This window comes from Hyla sarda, chromosome 8, assembly GCF_029499605.1.
Source record: "Hyla sarda isolate aHylSar1 chromosome 8, aHylSar1.hap1, whole genome shotgun sequence".
NCBI classification, from domain to species: Eukaryota; Metazoa; Chordata; class Amphibia; order Anura; family Hylidae; genus Hyla; species Hyla sarda.
Genome location: NC_079196.1, coordinates 121,924,652 through 121,948,456, shown reverse-complemented (window position 1 = coordinate 121,948,456; position 23,805 = coordinate 121,924,652). Strand labels below are relative to the sequence as shown.

Sequence of the window (23,805 nt, the reverse complement as noted above, 5' to 3'; positions counted from 1 at the left end):
TATTTTACATTTTTCTCTATAGCTTTTTTATGCTTCTTCACTGTATTTAAAATTAGTATTTTAAATGCTTTATTTTTGTCATTTATTGCCCCTTTGATGTTTTTATTCATCCATATTGGTTTTCTTTTATTTCTGACCCTTTTATTCCCATAAGGTATATATTTATTACAGTGATAATTTAAGATATCTTTAAAAGTCTCCCATTTAGTGTCAGTATTCCTGTTTTTGAGGACATGTTCCCATTTAATATTGTTGAGGGCTTCTCTGAACTGATCAAACTCGAGATATTCCCTTATTGAAGAACAAGTTATAATGTATTATATTATGATCACTATTTCCCAGGTGTCCTTTTACCTGCACATTAGTTATTCTGTCAGGTCTGTTGGTTAATATTAAGTCTAGTAGGGCGCCCCCTCTGGTCGGGCTCTGCACCATTTGGGACAGATAATTGTCTTTAGTTATAGTCAGAAAGCTGTTTCCTTTATGAGATTGACAGGTCTCAGTCTCCCAGTTTATATCAGGACAGTTAAAGTCCCCCATTATTACCACATCATTTTGATTTGCTGCTTTGTTTATTTGCATCAGTAATTGATCTTCTGCCTCTTCCATTATGTTTGGTAGCATATAACAAACCCCTATCAGAACTTTTTTACTTTTATCTCCATATATTTGGACCCATAATGCCTCCACATTATCGTCCCCCTCCCATATATCCTCCCGCAGTGCGGCCTTCAGACTTGATTTCACATACAGACAAACTCCTTCCCCTTTCCGTTTTGTCCGATCCTTTTGATCCTGTCCGATTTCAGAAAATATCACCTTGGAGGTCCTTGCCTTAAGCTTGCGGCCTAAGTCCCTGAAATCAGGATTTTTCAGTTTTTGCACTTTCGTTTTTTTCTCCTTACCTTTCAGAAATCATAACCCTTTCAATTTTCCACCTAAAAATCCATATTGTGGCTTATTTTTTGCAACACCAATTCTACTTTGCAGCGACATTAGTCATTTTACTCAAAAATTCACGGAGAAACGGAAAAAAAGAATCATTGTGCGACAAAATCGAAGAAAAAAACGCCATTTTGTAACTTTTGGGGGCTTCCGTTTCTACGCAGTGCCTATTTCGGTAAAAATGACACCTTATCATTATTCTGTGGGTCCATACTTATATAGGTTTGATTTTGTCGTACTTCTGGAAAAAAATCATAACTACATTCAGTAAAATGTATACGTTTAAAAATTTCATCTTCTGACCCCTTTAACTTTTTTATTTTTCCATGTACAGGGCGGTATGAGGTCTAATTTTTTGTGCCGTGATCTGAAAGTTTTTATCTGTACGATTTTTGTTTTGATCAGACTTTTTGATCACTTTTTATAAATTTTTTAATGGTATAAAAAGTGACCAAAAATAAGCTTTTTTGGACTTTGGAATTTTTTTGCGCGTACGCCATTGATTGTGCGGTTTAATTAATTATATATTTTTATAGTTCGGACATTTACGCACGCGGCGATACCACATATGTTTATTTTTTTATTTACACTGTTTTATTTTTTTTTATGGGAAAAGGGTTATTCAAACTTTTATTAGAAGGGGTTAAATGACCTTTATTAACACTTTTTTAAACTTTTTTTTGCAGTGTTATAGGTCCCATAGGGACCTATAACACTGCACACACTGATCTCCTATGCTGATCACTGGCGTGTTTTAACACGCCTGTGATCAGTGTTATCAGCGCATGACTGCTCCTGCCTGAATCTCAGACACAGAGCAGTCATTCGTCGATCGGACACCGAGGAGGCAGGTAAGGGCCCTCCCGGTGTCCTGTAAGCTGTTCGGGATGCCATGATTTCACCGCGGCGGTCTCGAACAGCCCGACTGACTAGCCGGGATAGTTTCACTTTCACTTTAGAAGCGGCGGTCAGCCTTGACCGCCGCTTCTAAAGGGTTAATACGGCACATTGCTGCGATCGGCGATGTATGGTATTAGCCACGAGTCCCGGCCATTGATGAGCGTCGGGACCGACGCGATGTGATGCGGGGTCGCGGCGCGACCCCTCTTCATATCGCGGGAGCCGGCGCAGGACGTAAATACACGTCCTGCGTCGTTAAGGGGTTAAGGACATTCCACCTACCTCTTACTTTGTCATTGGTTCCAATATGTACCATGACTGCTGGGTCCTCTCCAGCCCCACCCAGAGACCTGTCAACCCGATGTGCCGAACTCGAGCACCAGGAAGAAAACACACTCTTCTTTGTGACAGATCGCCCTGTCTGTCCCCCTAATAATTGAGTCCCCCACTACCAGTACCTGTCTAGCCTGCCCTGCACTCCTCCTTCCCTCCTTACTGGAGCAGACACTCCCCTGGCGGTCAGAGGCAGAGTCCTGCTACAGTACTGCTAGCTCTGAAATGGCATCCCCCTCATCTGGCAACAGGGCAAACTTGTTGGGGTGTGTCAGTTCAGGATTAGCCTCCCTGACACTTTTCCCTCTACCCCGTTTTCTAACTGTAACCCAGCTAACTGCCTGACTGTCCTGAACCTCTGACCCACTATCCTCCCCCACCTCTACCCCAGAGAGTACTTGCTCAGTGAGCAGGAGACTCCTCTCCATGTTGTCAGTGCTTCTCAATGTTGCCAGTCGCTCCTCTAGATCCAGGATCTGGGCTTCCAGACAAACAACTAGCACACATATCGCACAACAATATGCACCCTCAAACTGCTGTTCAAGGATTGCATACATTGAACAGGATGTACATCGGACAACATTTTCTAACATGGAGGCCATACTAGTTATGGGGATTTAGTAGACCTTTTCGAGTTGAAGACTTTACAGTGTAAGCAAAGTAACACTCACAGCGATCTCAAACTCCTGCTTTCAATCTCTCAGTTTTCTAACTTTCTTTCAGTTTAACTCTTACAGAGCCTACTCAAAACAGAGCACGCTCAGAAACTGAGTCCCAACCTAAAATGTATACACCTGTGTCTACTCTACCCCTCCCCCTACAGGCAGAGTGAAGAGAGAGAGAGAAAAAAAAAAGGTTAAAGTCTGTTTAAACTAGTAGCAGTGAACCCTACTAGCAAGCAAGCTTAAATATTCACACAAAATCACTCCAGTTCAGAAGTTATCAAGATACAATCCTCACCGCACAGCAGATATGGCAGTTTTCTAACTCTCTTTCAGTTTCACTCTTACAGAGCCCACTCAAAACAGAGCATGCTCAGAAATGGAGTCCCAACCTAAAATTTATACACCTGTCTCCACTCTACCCCTCCCCCTACAGGCAGAGTGAAGAGAGAGAAAAAAAAAAAGGTTAAAGTCTGTGACTGCAGGGGGGCATCCGCGGTGTGAAATATTCTGCGGATGCGCTCTTTGTGACCCCTACACTGCGTCCCTTTCATACTGCGTTTCCGCAGTGTTAGAGGTATCCGTCAGCATCACGTCAAAAAGAGTGATGTTGATGTATACTGTAGCATCTCTGAATGAGACTGATACAGTATACATTGGCATCCCTTTTTTGACATGACAACGGACACCTATACTGCAGAAATACAGTATGAATGGGGTCTATAATTCATACAATGATGCCCTGAAAGCCAAAGGGGGCTCCTCTCTTTCTTGGTCCTACCAGGTGGTCAGGCAACCAGATATGGCCTAAGTAGGGGTACTGCCCAGCCCGGGATGTACACGGTGATAAAATATGGGTGCATTTCCTCCATTTCAAAAGAGACTTACCAAAATGAAGTCCCAGAAATATAGAATTTGTGGGAAAAAAAAGCTAATTGCTATTTTTTCTACTGATTTGAAATAATTCTAGCCACACAATAAGGGCTCAACATACTCACTTTTGCCCTAGGTGAATACTTTAGGGGGTGCAGTTTCGAAAATGGGGTCACATCTGGGTGTGTGGTATTGTTCTTACAGCTAGAATGCTTTGCAAGATGAAGTGCGGCCTATAATTTGTATAAAGATATCATGAAAGCCAAATGGTGCTCCTCTCCTTTTGGGTCCCACCATGTGGCCATGCAACCAAATATGGTCTAAGTGGGGGTATTACGAACTCTGGACGAACAGCGTTATAAAATATGGGGCATATTTTCTACTTTTCAGATGCAATGTACAAAAAATATGTCCCACAAATGCATCATTTGTGGGACATATTTTTTGTACATTGCATCTGAAAAGTAGAAAATATGAAAAAAAAGAAAATTAAAATGTTTCCACTGACTTTGTATCCATTCCAGCCACACAAAAAGGACTCAAAGTACTCACTTTTGATCTAGATGAATACTTTAAGGGGTGTAGTTTCCAAAATGGGGTCACTTTTGGGGGTTCTGAATGGTTCTGGCAGCTGAAACCCTTTGCAGGCATGAAGTGCGGCCTATAATCCATTCTGCCTAAAATGATGCCCTGAAAGCCAAATGGCGCTCCACTCCTTCTCTAGGTCCTACCACGCGACCAAGGAACCAAATATGGCCTAAGTGGGGGTATTTCAAAACACGGGCCGAGCAGCTTAATAAAATATAGGGTGCATTTATTTCAATATCAGAAGTGATGTACAAAAAATTTGCCCCACAAATGATGCATTTGTGAAAAATGCTAATTTCAAATTTTTAACACTGACTTTGTAATAATTCCTGCCAAAAAACTATGGTGTTAGAATACTCACTGTACCCCCTATTGAATACCTTGAGGGGTCTAGTTGTTAAAATTGGGTAATTTGGGGTGTGTTCCTATGTTCTACCACCTTCAAATTTCTGCAAACCTTGCATAGCACATAAAAAAGATGTACTTTTAAAATTTTAAAAATTTTCACAATTTCAAGTTAAATTGTTAGGCTTCTAACTAGTTTAAAATGTTAATTAAAAACAAAAAAATGCTGTCAAAAATAAAGTAGACATCTGAAAGTATAAGTTTCATAAACTATTTGGTCAGTAAGTATAAATATATGCAACCTATTAGTGTTAAAATAGCAAAAATCTTAATTTTTTTTAATTTCATGATTTTTTGCATTGTAAAAAAAAACTACAAATGATATCGGCTTAATTTTACTATGTACATGAAGGACAACTTATGACAAAAAAACAGTGTCAGAATTATCGTGATTGGCAAAACGTTACCAGAGTTATTCTCTAATAAAGACAGACATCCCTGATTTGAAAAAACAGGCCTGGTCTTTCAGGGGCATACAGGTTTATTTGTATTGGTCCTTAAGGGGTTAAAATCCATCTGGCAGTCCTCCGCCAGGCGAGATACCAGCTATTCAAGCCCCTGCCTTTCAGCGCACCCTGACTGTGAAAGTGCAAATGTTTCATTTAATCAGTTATGGTTCATTGTGATTGCTCCAAGCTGTTTCATTGGATTCTTGTGATAATTCCGCAAGTAATATGATGGTGACGACCATAGGGCATCAGTCTTGGAAAGATTACATACATTTTTTTAAATAAAAATGTTTATTATATTTCCAAGTTTAATGTCCCAGTGTATACTTTGAACTAATACTGTATGACCACAAAACCCAAACTAACAAGGAGTCACATGGCGGCACAATGACAGAGCCTAGAGGTGGCAGCAGCATGAGGAGACCATAATCTGGCAGAATGACACAGCCTGGAATTGGCGGCAGCAAGAGGAGACTGAATGACACAGCCTGGAGCTCGCGGCAGCATAAAGACACCATAGGGTCTCACAATCCCTAAGATTAAAAAATGAATTTTCAAATTAAAATTTAAGATTTATGATAGCTAGTGCTACAATAATTTTTTTTAGGTAATGTTCCAGGCCCAGCAGCATCAGTAAACCATAAAGTGGCTGAATGGCACAGCCTGGAGTTAGCGGCAGCATGAGTAGAACATATAGTGGCTGAATGGCACAGCTTGGAGTTGGTAGTAGCATGAGTAGAACATATAATAGCTGAATGGCACAGCCTCGAGTTGGCGGCAGATAAGGAGACCATATAGTGGCTGAATGGCACAGCCTGGAGTTGGCGGAAGCATGTGGAGACCATATGATGGCAGAATGAGACAGCCTGGAGGTGGCAGCAGCAACATAAGGAGTCCTGAAAGTGACCCGGTGACAGAGTGGTGCGGTGGGTGTCAATACCAGTACCCGGTGACGAAGGTGGGTGAAAAAAGGTCTGATGCGGAGGAATGTTTGTAACTTTGGAGAAGCGCCTTAAATCTGTTTGGCACTATAAATATTTGTGAACTGTTGGTCTGGCACCATGGTCAATCTACTCTGATGCATTATGCATTGGTGAGTGGAAATTGTGGCCAATCCATGCCTTATTCATCTTCACAAAGGTCAGTCTCTCCACATTTTTGGTGGACAGATGAGTTCTACTTGGGGTGACCATGGCCCCGTCGTACTAAACAATCGGTCTGATGGCACACTACTGGCCGAGCAGGACAGCTTTTCCAGGGCAAATTCTGCTAGTTGCAGCCCCAAATCAAGTTTGGCTACCAGGGGCTGGTTGACACCACTCAGGGCCACCGGACCAAATAAAGCAAGGGCCCCCAGCAAGACTCCATCCCTGGCTCCACCCTTATTCCCACCCAGTATGCATATGAATATTTGCCATAGAAAGGAATAAGGGGTGCAGTGCACTTGAGGCTATGGGGTACTTTGAGGGATGGCAATGCCAATCACCTTAACTACACCAAGTGCCTTAAAACACTGAACTCCTCCTTTTTTGTGCAAACTTGGGATCTCTGTCTGTTATACCCAGCCCAACTTGGCTCCAGCCTCCACTCAACTTTAAAGGGGTACTCTGGTGAAAAACTTTTTTTTTTTTTTTCATCAACTGGTGCCAGAAAGTTAAACAGATTTGTAAATTCTATTTAAAATTCTTAATCCTTCCAGTACATATTAGGTGCTGTATACTGCAGAGGAAATTCTCTTCTATTTGGGATTTCTTTTCTGTCACGACCACAATGCTCTCTGCTGACACCTCTGTTCATTTTGGCAAATGTCCAGAGCAGCATATGTTTGCTATGGGGATTTTCTCCTACTATGGACAGTTCATAAAGAGAGCACTGTGGTCATGGCAGAAATGAAATCCCAAATAGAAAATAATTTGCTCTGTAGTATACAGCTGCTAATAAGTACTGGAAGGATTATAAAATTTAAAAACAAGTAATTTACATATTTGTTTAACTTTCTGGCACCAGTTGATTTAAAAAAATTTTTTTCCACCTGAGTACCTGTCTTTCACCGCTCACTACATGATGGCACATTCAGATACTGTATATAACTCATATCTCTGACTGTGCCATCATATAGTGAGTGGTGAAAGGCAGGTAGAAAATAGCAACTGATCCATTTATAAGCCACACATTTTACCATTTTTCCCTCTGGTTGGGTGAGGCTCAGGCCTCTTAGATTTATTACAGAAATAGCACAGCAGCACAGAGTATTTCTGGAGGGAACTGTAGTTAGGCAGACTGTCTGCTTCACTACAGTTCCTGCCAGAAATACTCTGTGCTGCTGGGAAGCCTACTCCATCTTCTACCTGCCTTTCACCCCCCCCCCCCCCACATGATGGCACAGTCAGATATGTAAGTTATATTTCACATATAACTTATAAGTCAGACTGTGCCATCATGTAGGGGGCGGTGAAAGACAGGTAGAAGATACATACAACTATGATAATCATAAGCCACCCACCTGCCTGGCCAGGCTAGACTGTTTATGTGTCCATGCAGATGCCGACTGAGAAAGCCTGCAGAGAGATCAGGGCACTTCTTTGGCAGAGCTCTGTACACTGAGGATAAGCAGGGCTCTGTACACTGAGGACAAGCGGGGCTCTGTACATTGAGGACAAGCGGGGCTCTTTACACTGAGGACAAGCGGAGCTCTGTGCACTGAGGACAAACAGGGCTCTGTGCACTGAGGACAAACGGGTCTCTGTACACTGCGGACAAGTGGGGCTCTGTACACTGAGGACAAGCGGGGCTCTGTACACTGAGGACAAGTGGGGCTCTGTACACTGAGGACAAGCGGGGACCTATACACTGAGGACAAGCATGGCTCTGTGCACTGAGGACAAGTGGGGCTCTGTACACTGAGAACAAGCGGGGCTCTGTACACTGAGGACAAGTGGGATTCTATACACTGAGGACAAGCAGGGCTCTGTACACTAAGGACAAGCAGGGCTCTGTACACTGAGGGCAAGCAGGGCTCTGTACACTGAGGACAAGCAGGGCTCTGTACACTGAGGACAAGCAGGGCTCTGTACACTGAGGACAAGCAGGGCTCTGTACACTGAGTACAAGCGGGGCTCTGTACAGTGAGGACAAGCAGGGCTCTGCATACTGAGGACAAGCATGGGTCTGTGGACTGAGGGCAAGCATGGCTCTGTGCACTGAGGACAAGCGGGGCTCTGTACACTGAGGACAAGCAGGGCTCTGCATACTGAGGACAAGCAGGGCTCTGCATACTGAGGACAAGCAGGGCTCTGTACACAGAAGACAAGTAGGACTCTGTACACTGAGGACAAGTGTGGCTCTTTACACTGAGGACAAGCAGGACTCCGTGCACAGAGGACATGCAGGCCGGGTGCACTGGTCTTCGGCGGCAGCCAGGGCTGGATCATCACTGCTGCTCATGGAGCGCCTAGAAAATAGTAAATAGAAGGGGGCTCTGACCCGCTGCTACCCACCCCAGTGGCGGTTCAGAGGGGGGGAGGGCCTCTGAGATTGTTGCCCCTCCCGACGCATGGTCACCTTTCTTGCACGCTGTGGCTGCTCCATTCACCATTCTTGTAGTGAGAGCCGCTGGGACGCCATCCACGGCAGGCCAATGTGATGACATGACATCATCGTGCCGGCCCACGGAGATCACTTCCCCGCGGCTCTCACTCTCAGAACGGAGCAGCGTGTGAGAAAGCCGGCAGCAGTAAACTCCGGAACTGCCCGATGTGAAGTTCCCGTGACCTAAGCGCCGCTCCCAGGCAGCCACTGCAGATCTCTTAAAGGGCTGCTGCTACAGTGGCAGTCTAGGAGCGGTATAACTGTAACTAGCGGCCGCGACGGGCCCTTTCCCCATGCTGGGCCCGGCTATGTAAAAAAAAAAAACATTTCTTTTAAGATTTTATATCACAGTCGGCGGACAGCGGGCCCTTTTCCCGGCCGGGCCTTCGGACCACGGCCAAATGGACTGGCCGGTCAGTCCACCCCTGTTGGCTGCCTAGAAGTCCAGTGGATCTTCAAGGTGTGTTGGCATGGGCATGTCAAGGTATGCCACTACCTGCTGGTTCAGGTCCTTCTCCAGGTCTACCTGCTGCTGATTAGTTTCTTCACTATGCGGGTGAAGAAAGGTACTCATGACTGACAGTAGACTCAGGAGGCTGCTAATGGAGCTGGTACTGCTCCTGCCGCCCCACCCCTCCCCAGCAGCCATGACAGTGGAAGGTGAGCACAGAGGGCTCCCCGATTCAGACCTGTTAGTGGATGGACGATGGCGCAAATGGGCATCGGTCAACTTACTATGTAGGATGTCTCTGTGGTAGGTCAGTTTGTCCTCCCTCTCAGTGGGTGTAAAAAAGGCACCCAATTTGGCGATCACTACGCAAGCAAGTGAGCATGCATCATGCCAGTTGTGCAAGTGACTCGGAGGGACTCAATCTCCACGGCATACTGCCACGGTGTGTCTAGGTCCTGTATCTCACCTTCCTCATAACACTCTAGCTCCTCTGGCTGTTCATCTCCTGTCAGATGACAAAAAAAAAACTGCCCGCGAAACCCAAACTGCACGAAACCCAAACTGCGTTCCACTGTGCCACTCCCTCTCCCCCTCCTCCTCCAGTTCATGTGGCCGTGAGATGTAGGCGCAACGTCTCCATTGCCCTGACCAGCCACCGTTTCCCAAAAGTATTGTAGGAAATGAAGCAGTAGAATGAAGTTGTTCATCCCGTAATCCTGGTGACTGACTAATTATGTGGCTTCCTCAAAAGGGCCTGAGCAAACAGCAGGTGTCACGTGTGAGCTCCCACTGATTGACATTGAAGTTCTACAGGGGAGTCCCCCTATCCGCTTGGATCACCAAGAAATCGGTGATGGATTTTCTTTGTTCGTATAGTCGGTCCAACATATGGAGGGTGGAATTCCAACGTGTGGCAATGTCGCAAATAAGACTATGTTGGGGGTGACCGTTCTGCCGCTGCAGCTCAAGGAGGGTGTGCTTTGCGGTGTATGAGTGGCTGAAGTGCATGCAAAGTTTCCTTCCCATTGTTAGGATGTCTTGCTAATGGGAGGAATACTTCAGGAACCGCTTGACAACCAGATTGAACATAAGTGCCATACAGGGCGCATGGCTCAGCCTTCCTTGTTGCAGTGCAATTCTTCCTGTTGTCAGTCACCATTGTTCCAATTTCTTTAGGAATTACTTTCAGCAGTTCGTCCCCTGTGTGACTTCTTTCGCCAAGGCAAACCATGTGAAGAACAGCGTGACACCGCTGTGCCCTGCACACATCAAATGCTGAAGAGTCACTGAGCCTTGTCTGTGCAGTAGAGGCTGAGGACACGGTGGAGGATGAGGAGATGGAGTTGCACACTGTCACAGGACCAACAGCCTGAGAGCGTGGAGGAGGAAGCGGCGTGACGTGTCCAAGTTGTTGTTGTAGCTGTTAAGGAACCACATTCATCCAGTGGGCTGTAAAGGACATTTATTGTCCCTGCACTTTGGTACACACCAACAAGCTCAAGGACTGGCCCACCTTCTCTTCCACAAAATTGTGCAGGGCTGGTACTGCCTTCTTCACAAAGAAATGATGGCTTGGCACTCCACCTCGGCTCGGCACAAGCCATCAGTTCTCTGAAAGGTGCAAAGTTCACCACTTGAAAAGGGAAGGACTGCAGCACCAGCAACTAGGACAAGAGCACATTCAGCTTCAGTGCCATTGGATGAGTGGGCGCATACTGTTGTCTCTTGGACATGGCTTCGCCGATGGATTGTTGGCGGAATGACTGTAGGAGGAGCAGGAGCATATGGAGCGAGATAAGGAGGGTATGACACACAACTTCCTTCGGCTGAGGTGGTGGAGCCTTGGCTGGCTGAAAGAGGGAGCGGCGTGCCACTGGGTGATGCAGCAGGCTGGATCACTAAATCAGAGCCACGATTCTCCAAGGCGCAGCATATGTTGACGCATATGGTGGCGCAGCATATGTTGACACAGGGCCATGGTGACAACATTAGGACCATGGCCACGCTTCACCTTCTGCCAACACATCTTGCATGTCGCTATGTTAACTTCCTCCGGATGCTTAATGAAAAACTGCCACGCTGCCGAGTAGCTGATTTTCCCACCAACAGTCCGCACTAATTGATTGCTACTGCCCCTGTCTCCAGTAACCCCTGTTCCACTACCTCCCGGGAAGGTAGGCTGCTGCGAAGCAGGTGGTCTACCTCGGGCACATTTGGCTCCAGGCATTCCACTTCTGCCACCATGCTGACTGCCAACCATGCTACCACCTTGCTGGCTCAGCTGCTGCCTCACAGGCAACCTGCAGCCCTCTTCTCCTAATGATGATGAAGCCCCTTCTGCACCCAGCTCCCAATTGCAATTGGCTTCATTATCATCAACAAGTGTCTGCAAGTCACTGATGTCCTCCTCAGGTTCCTCAACAGTGTCTGCTTCAGGACCCCGAACGCTGGCAAAACCACCTCCCATGTCACTCTCCTCATCACTACTTGCCCGCCTAGCAGAGAAAACGGCAGATTTCTCCTCCACTTCTTTGCTGGGGGATAGCTGCTGACTGTCCTCTATTAGATTGTCCTCACTAAATAGTGGAGCTGAACCCACAGCATAAGATACTTCTTTAGAGGATGGAACAGCATAGGACAGAGGCAATGGGAGGACAGGGACTGCTCCCCGGTGATGCCAACTGAGGGGTAACAGATGTCACTTGTGATGAAGTGGATGACCGTGTTAACCAATCGATGACGGCAGATGGGTTGCTGGTCGAGATCATCATCAGCTGGAACAAAAAACTCAGCAACAGTGCAGATACATTAGTAAATTTCCACCATTAGGGTCCAGTGGTAGGACAACTAGTGTGTTTTATTAAGTATTGTATTTTATATGACATTTTTATGATCCTTTAATATTCTCTCATGTTAATAAAACATTTGTGAATTTGAAGCATGTTTGGTTTATAATTTATTTTGCCATTATGCACCATTTTGTATGGTAAGGTCTTTGAGGTGTGGTTAATATTTTTATATTATAGCTGGTCGACCACTAGCTGACACCGGGAGATCAGACCTCTTGCTTCGACTCCTGCTGCCTCTTGCCCCTAGTCTGCTGTGAGCTCTGCCTGCGTCAGATGAATTTTGGCCTCTGTCACTCCTCTGTGCATATCCTGGCACTTCTCTGCCTGACATACTAAGCGCGTTTATGAGTGGAGTACAATACGCTTCACTACGCTTAAAACAGTATTTGTCTAGAACAGCAGCAGGTGTGTACTTTTGGCTGTCCTTTCACAGTATTTAGACCCTTGACAGAATAGCAGGTACAACATAGTACACTACTTAGATGTAGGTATGTGGTATGCATTTATGAGGGCAGAAAAATGCGCTACAGTACGCTAAAAAAGTATTGGAGTAAAACACCAACTGGTGATTACCTTTGCCTGGCCTTTCACAGTATCTAGGCCCTTGACAGATTAACAGGTACAAAATAGTACATTACTTAGATGTACGTATGTGGTATGCACTTATGAGGGCAGAAAAATGTGCTACAGGAGGCTTAAAAAAACAAACATATTTTTGCACAACACCAGCAATATACAAAAGTGCTGAAGCACACAGTCACTGTGTACCAAACCTGAAATTTCACTCTCTCAAAGACTATTAGGAATGGACTGCTGGGTATTATATCATCTACAGACTAGTATAACGAGCAGACCATTTGTTATGGAACAAAGACACAGAGTTGCACTGAAAAATTATTCCTTCATCCTCTGCTAAGGTTTCTCAAGCTGAGCCAGCTTGTTCAAATTTATGAGGCAACACACAGCACACAACACAACACACAATAACACAGAAAGTGACTGGGAGTTTAATGGCTGCAGTAAAAATTATTTTCAGTGAAAAACGCACTGCTCTCTGTCCATCAGAACACTGAAATGACGAGGAGGTGAATCGCTGCTGGAAAAAGCTTTTCTATGTAACACACAAGGCGCTGACAGTGCTATCTCTCTGCAGTGACAGGATGAAGTGACTAGCAGGGATTATATAGGGCTGTGACATCACAGGGAGACTGGCTGCTGATCGGCTGCATCCTGAATGTGATTCAGGGTCATCCCGCCTACCCTTGTTCCCGCCTTTCCAGAGTTCCTTGCCCCATGACCTCACATGTGGATCCCCCATTTTAGATGCCCTGGAGCCTCGACCACACTAAATGGAGTTTAATGAAGCGATTTGTGATATTAGCATTCATTGCGAATCAAATTTTTCATGAAATTTGTAACAAATTTGGATTTGTCATATTCCATACGCTCGTCTCTACTATACATATTACTTTTTTGTTATCATAAGTGAGTTCATTTACCTCACTGAGGGGAGTATGGACTTCACTACTCCCCTCAGGCTAAGTTTCCACTTGGTTTTTTCTCTGGCAGTTTTTGTAATACAGCCACTGCAGTTTTTGAGCCAAAGCCAGAAATGTATTCAAAAAGAATAGGACATATAAAGGAAGGACTTACACTTCTCCTCCCTTATGGATCCACTTCTGACTTTTGCTCAAAAACTGCAGTGGCAGTTTTCCAAAAGCTACCCCCCCCCCCCCCCCCCAAAAAAAAAAAAAAACAAGTGGAAACTTAGCCTAAGGCCGACGTGCTTGAATCAAAATCTTCAGATTTCTGTGTCTTGTCATGATCTCTAATCCACCAAGCACCACACCTGCTTCCACTCAGTAGTGCAGCAAAGTCCTCCAACTCACAGTTTTAGAAAATTATATTTTTTGAAGCATTACAAAACAATTAAAGATGATAAAAAACAAGAAGAATTCTGCACCCCCAGAAGTGACCCTAATTTCAAAACTACACCACCTAAAGTATTCACCTAGGTCAAAACTGAGTACATTGAGCCCTTATTGTGTGGCTAGAATTATATAAAAGTCAGTGGAAAAAAATAGCAATTAGCTTTTTTTTCCACAAATTCTTTATTTGTGGGACATCATTTTGGTAAGTCACCTTTGAAATGGAGAAAATACACCCCACATTTTATCATTCTGTTCATCCCGGGCTGGGCAGTGCCCCTACTTAGGCCATATCTGGTTGCTTGACCGCCTGGTACGACCAAGAAGGAGAGGAGCCCCCTTTGGCTTTCAGGGCATCATTATATGAATTTTAGACCCCATTCCATGCTTGCAAAGGATCGGAGCTGTCAGAACAATACCGCACCCCTAAAAGTGTATTGGCTGGACTAGGGACTGCTCTGATTGGTCCCTGGTCAGCTAGTAGTGACGCGTGGCTGTAACATACTGCTGACACACAGTATGAACAGGACGCAGTGTCGGGTCACATAGAGCACATCCCTACCTTATTTCACACCGCGGATGCCCCCCGGCAGTCACAAGGGCGATATCACTGTTGTGGCTGGGTAGCTCAATGTGTCCTCCCATGACTGCCGGCGGGAAATCCGCCGCTATGAGTGGACACACAAAGCTACCCAGCCGCAGCAGGGAGCTCAATATTGTGACTGCTGGTGGGCATGGGGTGATGCTGGTGGGCTGATGTGCCCTGTGTGATCCTACACATTATACATTTTTATTCTTAATTATATTTATTTATTAAATGTATTTTTATAAAAAAAATTACACTTTTTTTATTTATTTTTCAACTTTATTACACATTTTTTTACAAGTTTTTTTTACACTTACTGTTTTTACACTTTTTTTACACTTTTATTTATTTTATGTTTCTTACACTTTTTTAATGCTTTGGAATACTTAGTATTCCAAAGCATTGCAGTTATATACTGTCTGCCAGTTTTACACTGGCAGGCAGCATATCAGGACGTGCCCAATAACCGTGGCAGACCTGGGGGTCCTAGTCAAGACCCCCAGCTGCCCAGGTAAGCAGCAGCACCCCGCGATCATTGCGGGGTGCTACAGGAGGGAGACAGAGGGAGCACCCTCCCTCTGTCAAAACTCCTTACAGCTCGTGGTCGCTTCCGACCGCGGCTCTAAGGGTTAAACTGCCGGGACCAAAGTTTTCTTTTCTCCCGGCAATGCGGCAGGGTCCTGACCGCCTGGGATCACACACAGCACCCCGCGATTGTGCTGCGGGTGCTGCAGGGAAGACAGAGGGAGCTCCCTCACTTCTGACCGTGGCTGTAAGGGTTAAACTGCCGGGACCGAAGGTTACTTTGGTCCCAGCAGTGCGGCAGGGCCCTGGCTGTGTGTTACAGGCGAGTCCCTGCTGCGATCTCGTGGGTGCACTGGGCAGCACCCACGAGAACCATGGACAAGTATACACGTCCTAATGGCGGAACGTGCATCCTGCCTGGACGTGTATACACGTCCATGGTCCTTAACGTGTTAAATGTTCGAATTGGGCATTGGTCTCATCGTACTTGGTCTCATGTATCTTAGTATTATCATACTACAGAACATGGTTCCAGTATTCCATATCCTGAATCTGATTGTCTTCAGCAAACTTTTTGCAGGCTTTCTGTGCATCATCCTTAGAAAAGGCTTCTTTCTGGGATGACAGCAATTTGATGCAGGGTTTGTTGTTTATTTGTATGTTAGACCATGGCCTGTGTGAAACCGCAGTATGGTCTTGCCCACAATTTCAGGGTCTTGGAAAACTTATTATGTCCCAGGCCATCATTATGTAGAGCAACAATTCTATATTCCAGATTTTCAGAAATGTATTTGAAATGAGGTTTCATGCTAAACTTCCAGTAACCAGTATTTTAGTGTGAGAGTTCTAACACCAGATTTAAGACATCTGCTACCCATTCACACCCAAGACCTTGTAACATGAAAATGGCCCAATTTAGACATTTCCACGTAGGGGTGTGTTCACTTTTGTTGCCAAGATTTAGACATTAACCCCTTAAGGACCGGGTTTTTTTCCGTTTTTGCATTTTCGTTTTTGCTCCTTGCCTTTAAAAAATCATAACTCTTTAAATTTTGCACCTAAAAATCCATATGATGGCTTATTTTTTGTGCCACCAATTCTACTTTGTAATGATGTCAGTCATTTTGCCCCAAAATCTACAGTGAAATGGAAAAAAAAATCATTGTGCGACAAAATTGAAAGAAACCCGCCGTTTTGTAACTTTTGGGGGTTTCCGTTTCTACGTAGCACATTTTTCGGTAAAAATGACACCTTATCTTTATTCTGTAGGTCCATACGATTAAAATGATACCCTACTTATATAGGTTTGATTTTGTCGTACTTCTGGAAAAAATCATAACTACATGCAGGAAAATTAATACGTTTAAAATTGTTATCTTCTGACCCCTATAACTTTTTAATTTTTCCGTGTATGGGGTGGTATGAGGGCTCATTTTTTGCGCCGTGATTTGAAGTTTTTAACGGTACCATTTTTGCATTGATAGGACTTAAATTATATAAAAAGTGACCAAAAATGCACTATTTTGGACTTTGGAATTTTTTTCCGCGCACGCCATTGACTGAGCGGTTTAATTAATGATATATTTTTATCATTCGGATATTTCCGCACGCGGTGATACCATATATGTTTATTTTTATTTTTATTTACACTGTGTTTTTTTTTATGGGAAAAGGGGGATGATTCAAACTTTTAATATTTATATTATATTATATTTAATATCATATTTACTTTTAATGATATTCATTCACTTTTTTTTTCCACTTTTTTTTTGCAGTGTTATAGGTCCCATAGGGACCTATAACACTGCACACACTGATCTTCATCATTGATCACTGGTTTCTCATAGGAAACCAGTGATCGACGATTCTGCCGCATGACTGCTCATGCCTGGATCTCAGGCACTGAGCAGTCATTCGGCGATCGGACAGCGAGGAGGCAAGTAGGGGCCCTCCCGCTGTCCTGTAAGCTGTTCGGGATGCCACGATTTCGCCGGCGATCGGCGCTGCGCTCTATTAGCGGCGGGTCCCGGCTTCACTATGACGCCGGGCCCGCCGTGATATGATGCGGGGTTACCGTGTAACCCCGCGTTATATCAGGGGAGCAGGACCAAGGACGTACCAGTACGTCCTTGGTCCTTAAGGGGTTAAAGGGGTATTACAGGAAAACACTTATATATATCAACTGGCTCCAGAAAGTTAAACAGATTTGTAAATTACTTCTATTAAAAAATCTTAATCCTTTGAATAATTATCAGCTGCTGAAGTTGAGTTGTTGTTTTCTGTCTGGCCACAGTGCTCTCTGCTGACATCTCTGCTTGTCTCGGGAACTGCACAGAGTAGAAGAGGTTTGCTATGGAGATTTGCTTCTAAACTTGACGGTTCCCGTGAAAGGGGTCGTCAGAGAGCACTTAGACAGAAAATAACAACTCGACTTCAGCAGCTCATAAGTACTGAAAGGATTAAGATTTTTTAATAGAAGTAATTTACAAATCTGTTTAACTTTCTGGAGCCAGTTGATATAGAAAAAAAAGTTTTTTTCCTGGACAACCCCTTTAACCCCTTAACGCAGAATGACGGGTATACCCGTCGGCTGCTGAAGTGCATTCGCGCAGAGCGACGGGTATACCCGTCATTCACATAATTGCAGCTGCTGCTGCATCCCGGGAGCTGAACTTTTCACTTCTGGTCATCTCCAGCAGGTGAGAAGTTCAGCTTAGCCCCCATCGCGCTGGACGCCGCATTTATACGGCGGATAACTTAATACCTTTGCGCATTCCGCCTTAAAAAGGCGGCGTTCATTGTGCGCGCTCCCGCTGCGCTGATCGGTTTAATTAGCTAAAGTCCCGGGGTGTCCGGCAGGAGACCACTCCCACCCGACACCCCGGGACCCCATTTGATTAACCCGATCAGCATTTGGGTGTGTAGGGGAGGCGGGGGGTGGGCGTTTGATGTGTGGCGATCCTGGTGTCGGGCAGCGGTGATCCGGAGGTCTGGCAGCGGCGATGGCGGGGGTAATTGCCCCCGCCATCGCAACGCACCCGCCATCGCCGCTGCCACACCTCCGCCCACATGTGTTAGTCCGGGGAGAGCGGGACACAGAGGGAATAAGTCCTTCTTACCCGTTGGCGGATCCTGCAGGCTGCGGCGGTATCTGACCTGCCGGTGAGTGATGCTCCAGATGTTGCAAAACTACAACTCCCGGCATGCCCAGGCAGGCATTGGCTGTCAGGGCATGCTGGGAGTTGTAGTTTAGCAACATCTGGAGGACCACTGTTTGGAGACCACTGTGTAGTGGTCGCCAAACTGTGATCCTCCAGATGTTGCAAAACTACAACTCCCAGAATGCCCAGACTGTCTGGGCATGCTGGGAGTTGTAGTTTTGCAACATCTGGAGAACCACTGTTTGGAGACCACTGTGTAGTGATCGCCAAACTGTGTTCCTTCAGATGTTGCAAAACTACAACTCCAAGCATGCTCAGACAGCCAATGCTTGTCTGGTCATGCTGGGAGTTGTAGTTTTGCAAGATTTGGAGGATCACAGTTTGGAGACCACTACCCAGAGGTCTCCAAACAGTGGTTCTCCAGATGTTGCAAAACTACAACTCCCAGCATGCCCGGCTGCAAACGGCTGTCTAGGCATGCTGGGATTTGTAGTTGCGTACCTCCAGCTGTTGCATAACTACATCTCCCAGCATGCCCTTCGGCAATCAGTACATGCTGTGAGTTGTAGTTTTGAAACAGCTGGAGGCACCCTGGTTGGAAAATACTGAATTAGGTAACAGAACCTAACTGAAGGTTTTTAAACCTATTTTTGCCTCCATCTGTTGCAAAAGTAGTTTTGAAACAGCTGGAGGTTTGCCCCCCCATGTGAATGTACAAGCTACATTAACACGGGCAGGTTTACAGTAAGTTTCCTGCTTCAAGTTTGAGCTGCGGCAAATTTTCTGCCGCGGCGCAAACTCCTAGCCAGAAACTCACTGTAAACCCCTCAGTGCGAATGTACCCCAAAAACACTACACTACACTAACACATAATAAAGGGTAAAACACAACATATACACCCCCTTACACTGTCCCCCCAATAAAAATAAAAAACATATCGTACGGCAGTGATTCCAAAACAGAGCCTCCAGCTGTTGCAAAACAACAACTCCCAGCATTTCTGGACAGCCACTGACTGTCCAGGCATGATGGGAGTTTAGCAACAGCTGGAGGCACCCTGTTTGGGAATCACTGGCGTAGAATACCCCTATGTACACCCCTATGCAATCCCTAATTTAGTCCTCAAATGCGCATGGCGCTCTCTCACTTTGGAGCCCTGTCATATTTCAAGGAAACAGTTTAGGGAGACATATGGGGTATTTCCGTACTCGGGAGAAATTGCACTACAAATTTTGGGGGGCTTTTTCTCCTTTTACCCCTTATGAAAAGGAAATGTTGGGGGCTACACCAGCCTGTTAATGTAAAAAATATTTAAAAAAATTTACACTAACATACTGGTGTTGCCCCATGCTTTTTATTTTCACAAGAGTTAAAAGGAAAAAAAAGACCCCCAAAATTCGTAACACATTCGTAACACAAGTACAGAAATACCCCATATGTGGGCGTAAAATGCTCTGCGGGCGCACAACATGGCTCAGGAGTGAGAGCGCACTATGTAGATTTGAGGCCTAAATTGGTGATTTGCACAGGGGTGGCTGATTTTGCAGCAGTTCTGACATAAACGCAAAAAAAGAAATACCCACATGTGACCCCATTTTGGAAGCTACACCCCTCAACGTAACAAGGGGTATAGTGATCTTTAACACCCCACATGTGTTTTACGAATTTACGTTAAAGTTTGATGGGAAAATGAAGAAAAAACTTTTTTTTTTACAAAAATGCTGGTGTTACCCTAAATTTTTCATTTTCACAAGGGAAAATAGAAAAAAGCCACCAAAAATTTGTAACCCCATTTCTTCTGAGTAAGAACATACCCCATATGTGGATGTAAAGTGTTCTGCGGGCGAACTACAATGCTCAGAAGAGAAGGAGCGCCATTGGGATTTTCTAGAGAAAATTTGTCCGGAATTCAAGGCCACGTGTGTTTACAAAGCCCCCATAGTGCCAGAACAATGGACCCCCCCCCCCACATGGTACCCTAACTAAACCCCTCATGGAATGTAATAAGGGGTACAGTGAGCATTTACGCCCCACAGGTGTCTGACAGATTTTTGGAACAGTGGTCGGTGAAAAGGAAAAATTAATTTTTCATTTGCACAGCCCACTGTTCCAAGGATCTGTCAAAAGCCAGTGGGGTGTAAATGCTCACTGCACCCCTTCTTAAATTCTGTGGGGGGTGTAGTTTCCAAAATGGGGTCACATGTGGCGGGGTCCACTGTTCTGGCACCACGGGGGGCTGTGTAAATGCACAAGGCCCCCCACTTCTATTCCAACCAAATTCTCTCTCCATAAGCTCAATGGAAGCAAGAAGTGAGGATCTATGATCCTCGGAAGAACACGGTGCTCCAAAAGCGCTCCTTTTCAAGATGAATAATAGCTGTAGGTCTGGTTTTCAATAAAGCAGAAAATAACTTTATTCATGCAGGAATGTGCAGGGATAACGCGATTCGAGGGGCGGAGACCCCCTCTTCCTCAGATCCAATGCTAAGCTGGGGTTGGCTCCCTCACTTATTTATACATAAAAAGCCCTCAAAACTATTGCGGCAGGTGACGTAACACATGAGTTAGAAATATACATATAAAAAACCATATTACATTCATGTATCCGAAAAAGGTTATATCAGGGATATGTCCTGTGCAACAAATATGACTAAAAATATGCCGCTTAAATATAACTAAATATACGAATATATTATAAAAAATGACCCGCACTTCAGGCAGCAATCTGATTTTGCTAACTGGGTCCTTTTGTATTAACCCCTTAACGATGCAGGACGTATATTTACGTCCTGCGCCGGCTCCCGCGATATGAAGTGGGATCGCGCCGCGATCCCGCATCATATCGCGTCGGTCCCGGCGCTCATCAACGGCCGGGACCCGCGGCTAGTACCACACATCACCGATCGCGGCGATGTGCGGTATTAACCCTTTAGAAGTGGCTGTCAAAGCTGACCACCGCTTCTAAAGTGAAAGTGAAAGTGACCCGGCTGCTCAGTCGGGCTGTTCGGGACCGCCGCGGTGAAATCACAGCGTCCCGAACAGCTTGCAGGACACCGGGAGGGCCCTTACCTGCCTCCTCGGTGTCCGATCGGCGAATGACTGCTCCGTGCCTGAGATCCAGGCAGGAGTAGTCAAGCGCCGATAACACTGATCACAGGCGTGTTAATACACGCCTGTGATCAGGATGAGAGATCAGTGTGTGCAGTGTTATAGGTCTCTATGGGACCTATAACACTGCAAAAAAAGTTTAAAAAAAAGTGTTAATAAAGGTTATTTAACCCCTTCCCTAATAAAAGTTTGAATCACCCCCCTTTTCCCATAAAAAAAATAAAACAGTGTAAAAAAAATAAATAAATAAACATATGTGGTATCGACGCGTGCACAAATGTCCGAACTATAAAAATATATCATTAATTAAACCGCACGGTCAATGGCATACGCGTAAAAAAAATCCAAAGTCAAAAAAGCGCATTTTTGGTCACTTTTTTATACCATTAAAAAATGAATAAAAAGTGATCAAAAAGTCCGATCAAAACAAAAATCATACCGATAAAAACTTCAGATCACAGTGCAAAAAATGAGTCCTCATACCGCCCTGTACATGGAAAAAAATAAAAAGTTATAGGGGTCAGAAGATGACATTTTTAAACGTATAAATTTTCCTGCATGTAGTTTTTTTCCAGAAGTACGACAATATACAACCTATATAAGTAGGGTATCATTATAACCGTATGGACCTACAGAATAATGATAAGGTGTAATTTTTACCGAAATATGCACTGCGTAGAAACGGAAGCCCCCAAAATTTACAAAATGGCGTTTTTTCTTTGATTTTGTCGCACAATGATTTTTTTTCCATTTCACCGTGCATTTTTGGATAAAATGACTAATGTCACTGCAAAGTAGAATTGGCGACGCAAAAAATAAGCCCTAATATGGATTTTTAGGTGGAAAATTGAAAGGGTTATGATTTTTTAAAGGTAAGGAGGAAAAAAACGAAAGTGCAAAAACTGAAAAACCCTGAGTCCTTAAGGGGTTAATATTAATTTCAGTTTACTTGGAAACACTGTATAACAATATTGAAATTATGTGACCATACATCGGGCCTCTAGGGCTACCTAGTCTTCCATACCCCGGACTGCCCAAAACTGTAACGTTGCCGAAACTCTTTTTAGCTAATTTACTCCTACTCCAACTAATATCAGCACCAGAGTCTGACAATTATACTTGTTTTATCTGAGCACTCAAAACCACCCGCTAATAGGAACTTAACAAAACACTGTACCTGTGATCACCGGCCATTTAATTCCGGTTGGTCTCCCATCCTTGATGATGCCTGCCGGTGTCTGTTTTGCTTTCTCTCCTATCCTGGAGATTATAGCGTTCAGCCATCATTCACTATTACTGATCCAAGTGACATAATATTAACATAATTTTTTTTTTAAATGTAACATATTTCTTTTTTCTGTTTTTTTTTTATTAATTCTGTATGATATAACCTTTTTTGGATACATGAATGTAATATGGTTTTTTATATGTATATTTCTAACTCATATGTTACGTCACCCGCCGCAATAGTTTCGCTGGCTTTTTATGTATAAATAAGTGAGGGAGCCAATCCCAGCTTAGCATTGGATCTGACAAAGAGGGGTCTCCGCCCCTCGAAACGCGTTATCCCTGCACATTCCTGCATGAATAAAGTATTTTCTGCTTTATTGAAAACCAGACCTACGGCTATTATTCATCTTGAAAAGGAGCGCTTTTTGAGCACCGTGTTCTTCCGAGGATCATAGATTCTCACTTCTTGCTTCCATTGACCAGACGTCCAGGACCGGTTTCCGGGACGGTGAGGTTCCAGCAGCCCTTTCTAGACCACGCGTCCCCCAGAGATCTGGGATCAAAGCTGATTACGGTGTTGTGCCTGGGACACAACACGCTCAGGTGAGCGCAACACCTTTCTTCTCATCTCCATATTATTGCATAAACAGAATAGTGGCACACTAGTGCGCTTTTTCTCTGTTTCGTTTTCATACATATACTGAGTCTCCATAAGCTCAATAGCGCTCCTTCTCTTCTGAGCATTGTAATGTGCCAGCAGAACACTTTTAGTCCACACATGGGGTATTTCCATACTCAGAAGAAATGGGTTACAAATTTTGGGGGGCATTTTCTCCTATTACCCCTTGTAGAAATGTAAAATTTGGGGAAAAAATAGCATTTTAGTGAGAAAAAAAAATTAATTCATGTACACGTCCAACTTTAACGAAAAGTCGTCAAACACCTGTGGGGTGTTAAGGCTCACTGGACCCCTTGTTATGTTCCCCGAGGGGTGTAGTTTCCAAAATAGTATGCCATGTGGGGGTTTTCTTGCTGTACTGGCACCATAGGGGCTTTCTTAATGTGACATGCCCCCCAATAACCATTTCAGAAAAATTCACTCTCCAAAATCCTATTGCCGCTCCTTCCCTTCTGAGCCCTCTAGTGCACCCATAGAACACTTGACATACACATATGAGGTATTTCCTTACTCGAGAGAAATTGGGTTACAAATTTTAGGAAGAT

General features: G+C 44.6%; 1 protein-coding gene across 3 annotated transcripts in view; it reads left to right on the top strand.

Moving 5' to 3' along the window:
- Window positions 1-23,805, top strand: part of PTH2R (parathyroid hormone 2 receptor) — a 525,422-nt gene that overhangs the window by 250,611 nt on the left and 251,006 nt on the right. For 2 of the 3 annotated variants that reach the window (XM_056535219.1, XM_056535217.1), the window contains one exon: window positions 23,065-23,184. The exons of the other annotated variant lie outside the window; for it this stretch is intronic. In XM_056535219.1, coding sequence (XP_056391194.1) covers window positions 23,065-23,184 — 120 coding nt within the window. The remainder of the gene's footprint in view (window positions 1-23,064; window positions 23,185-23,805) is intronic. 3 annotated transcript variants of the gene reach the window in all.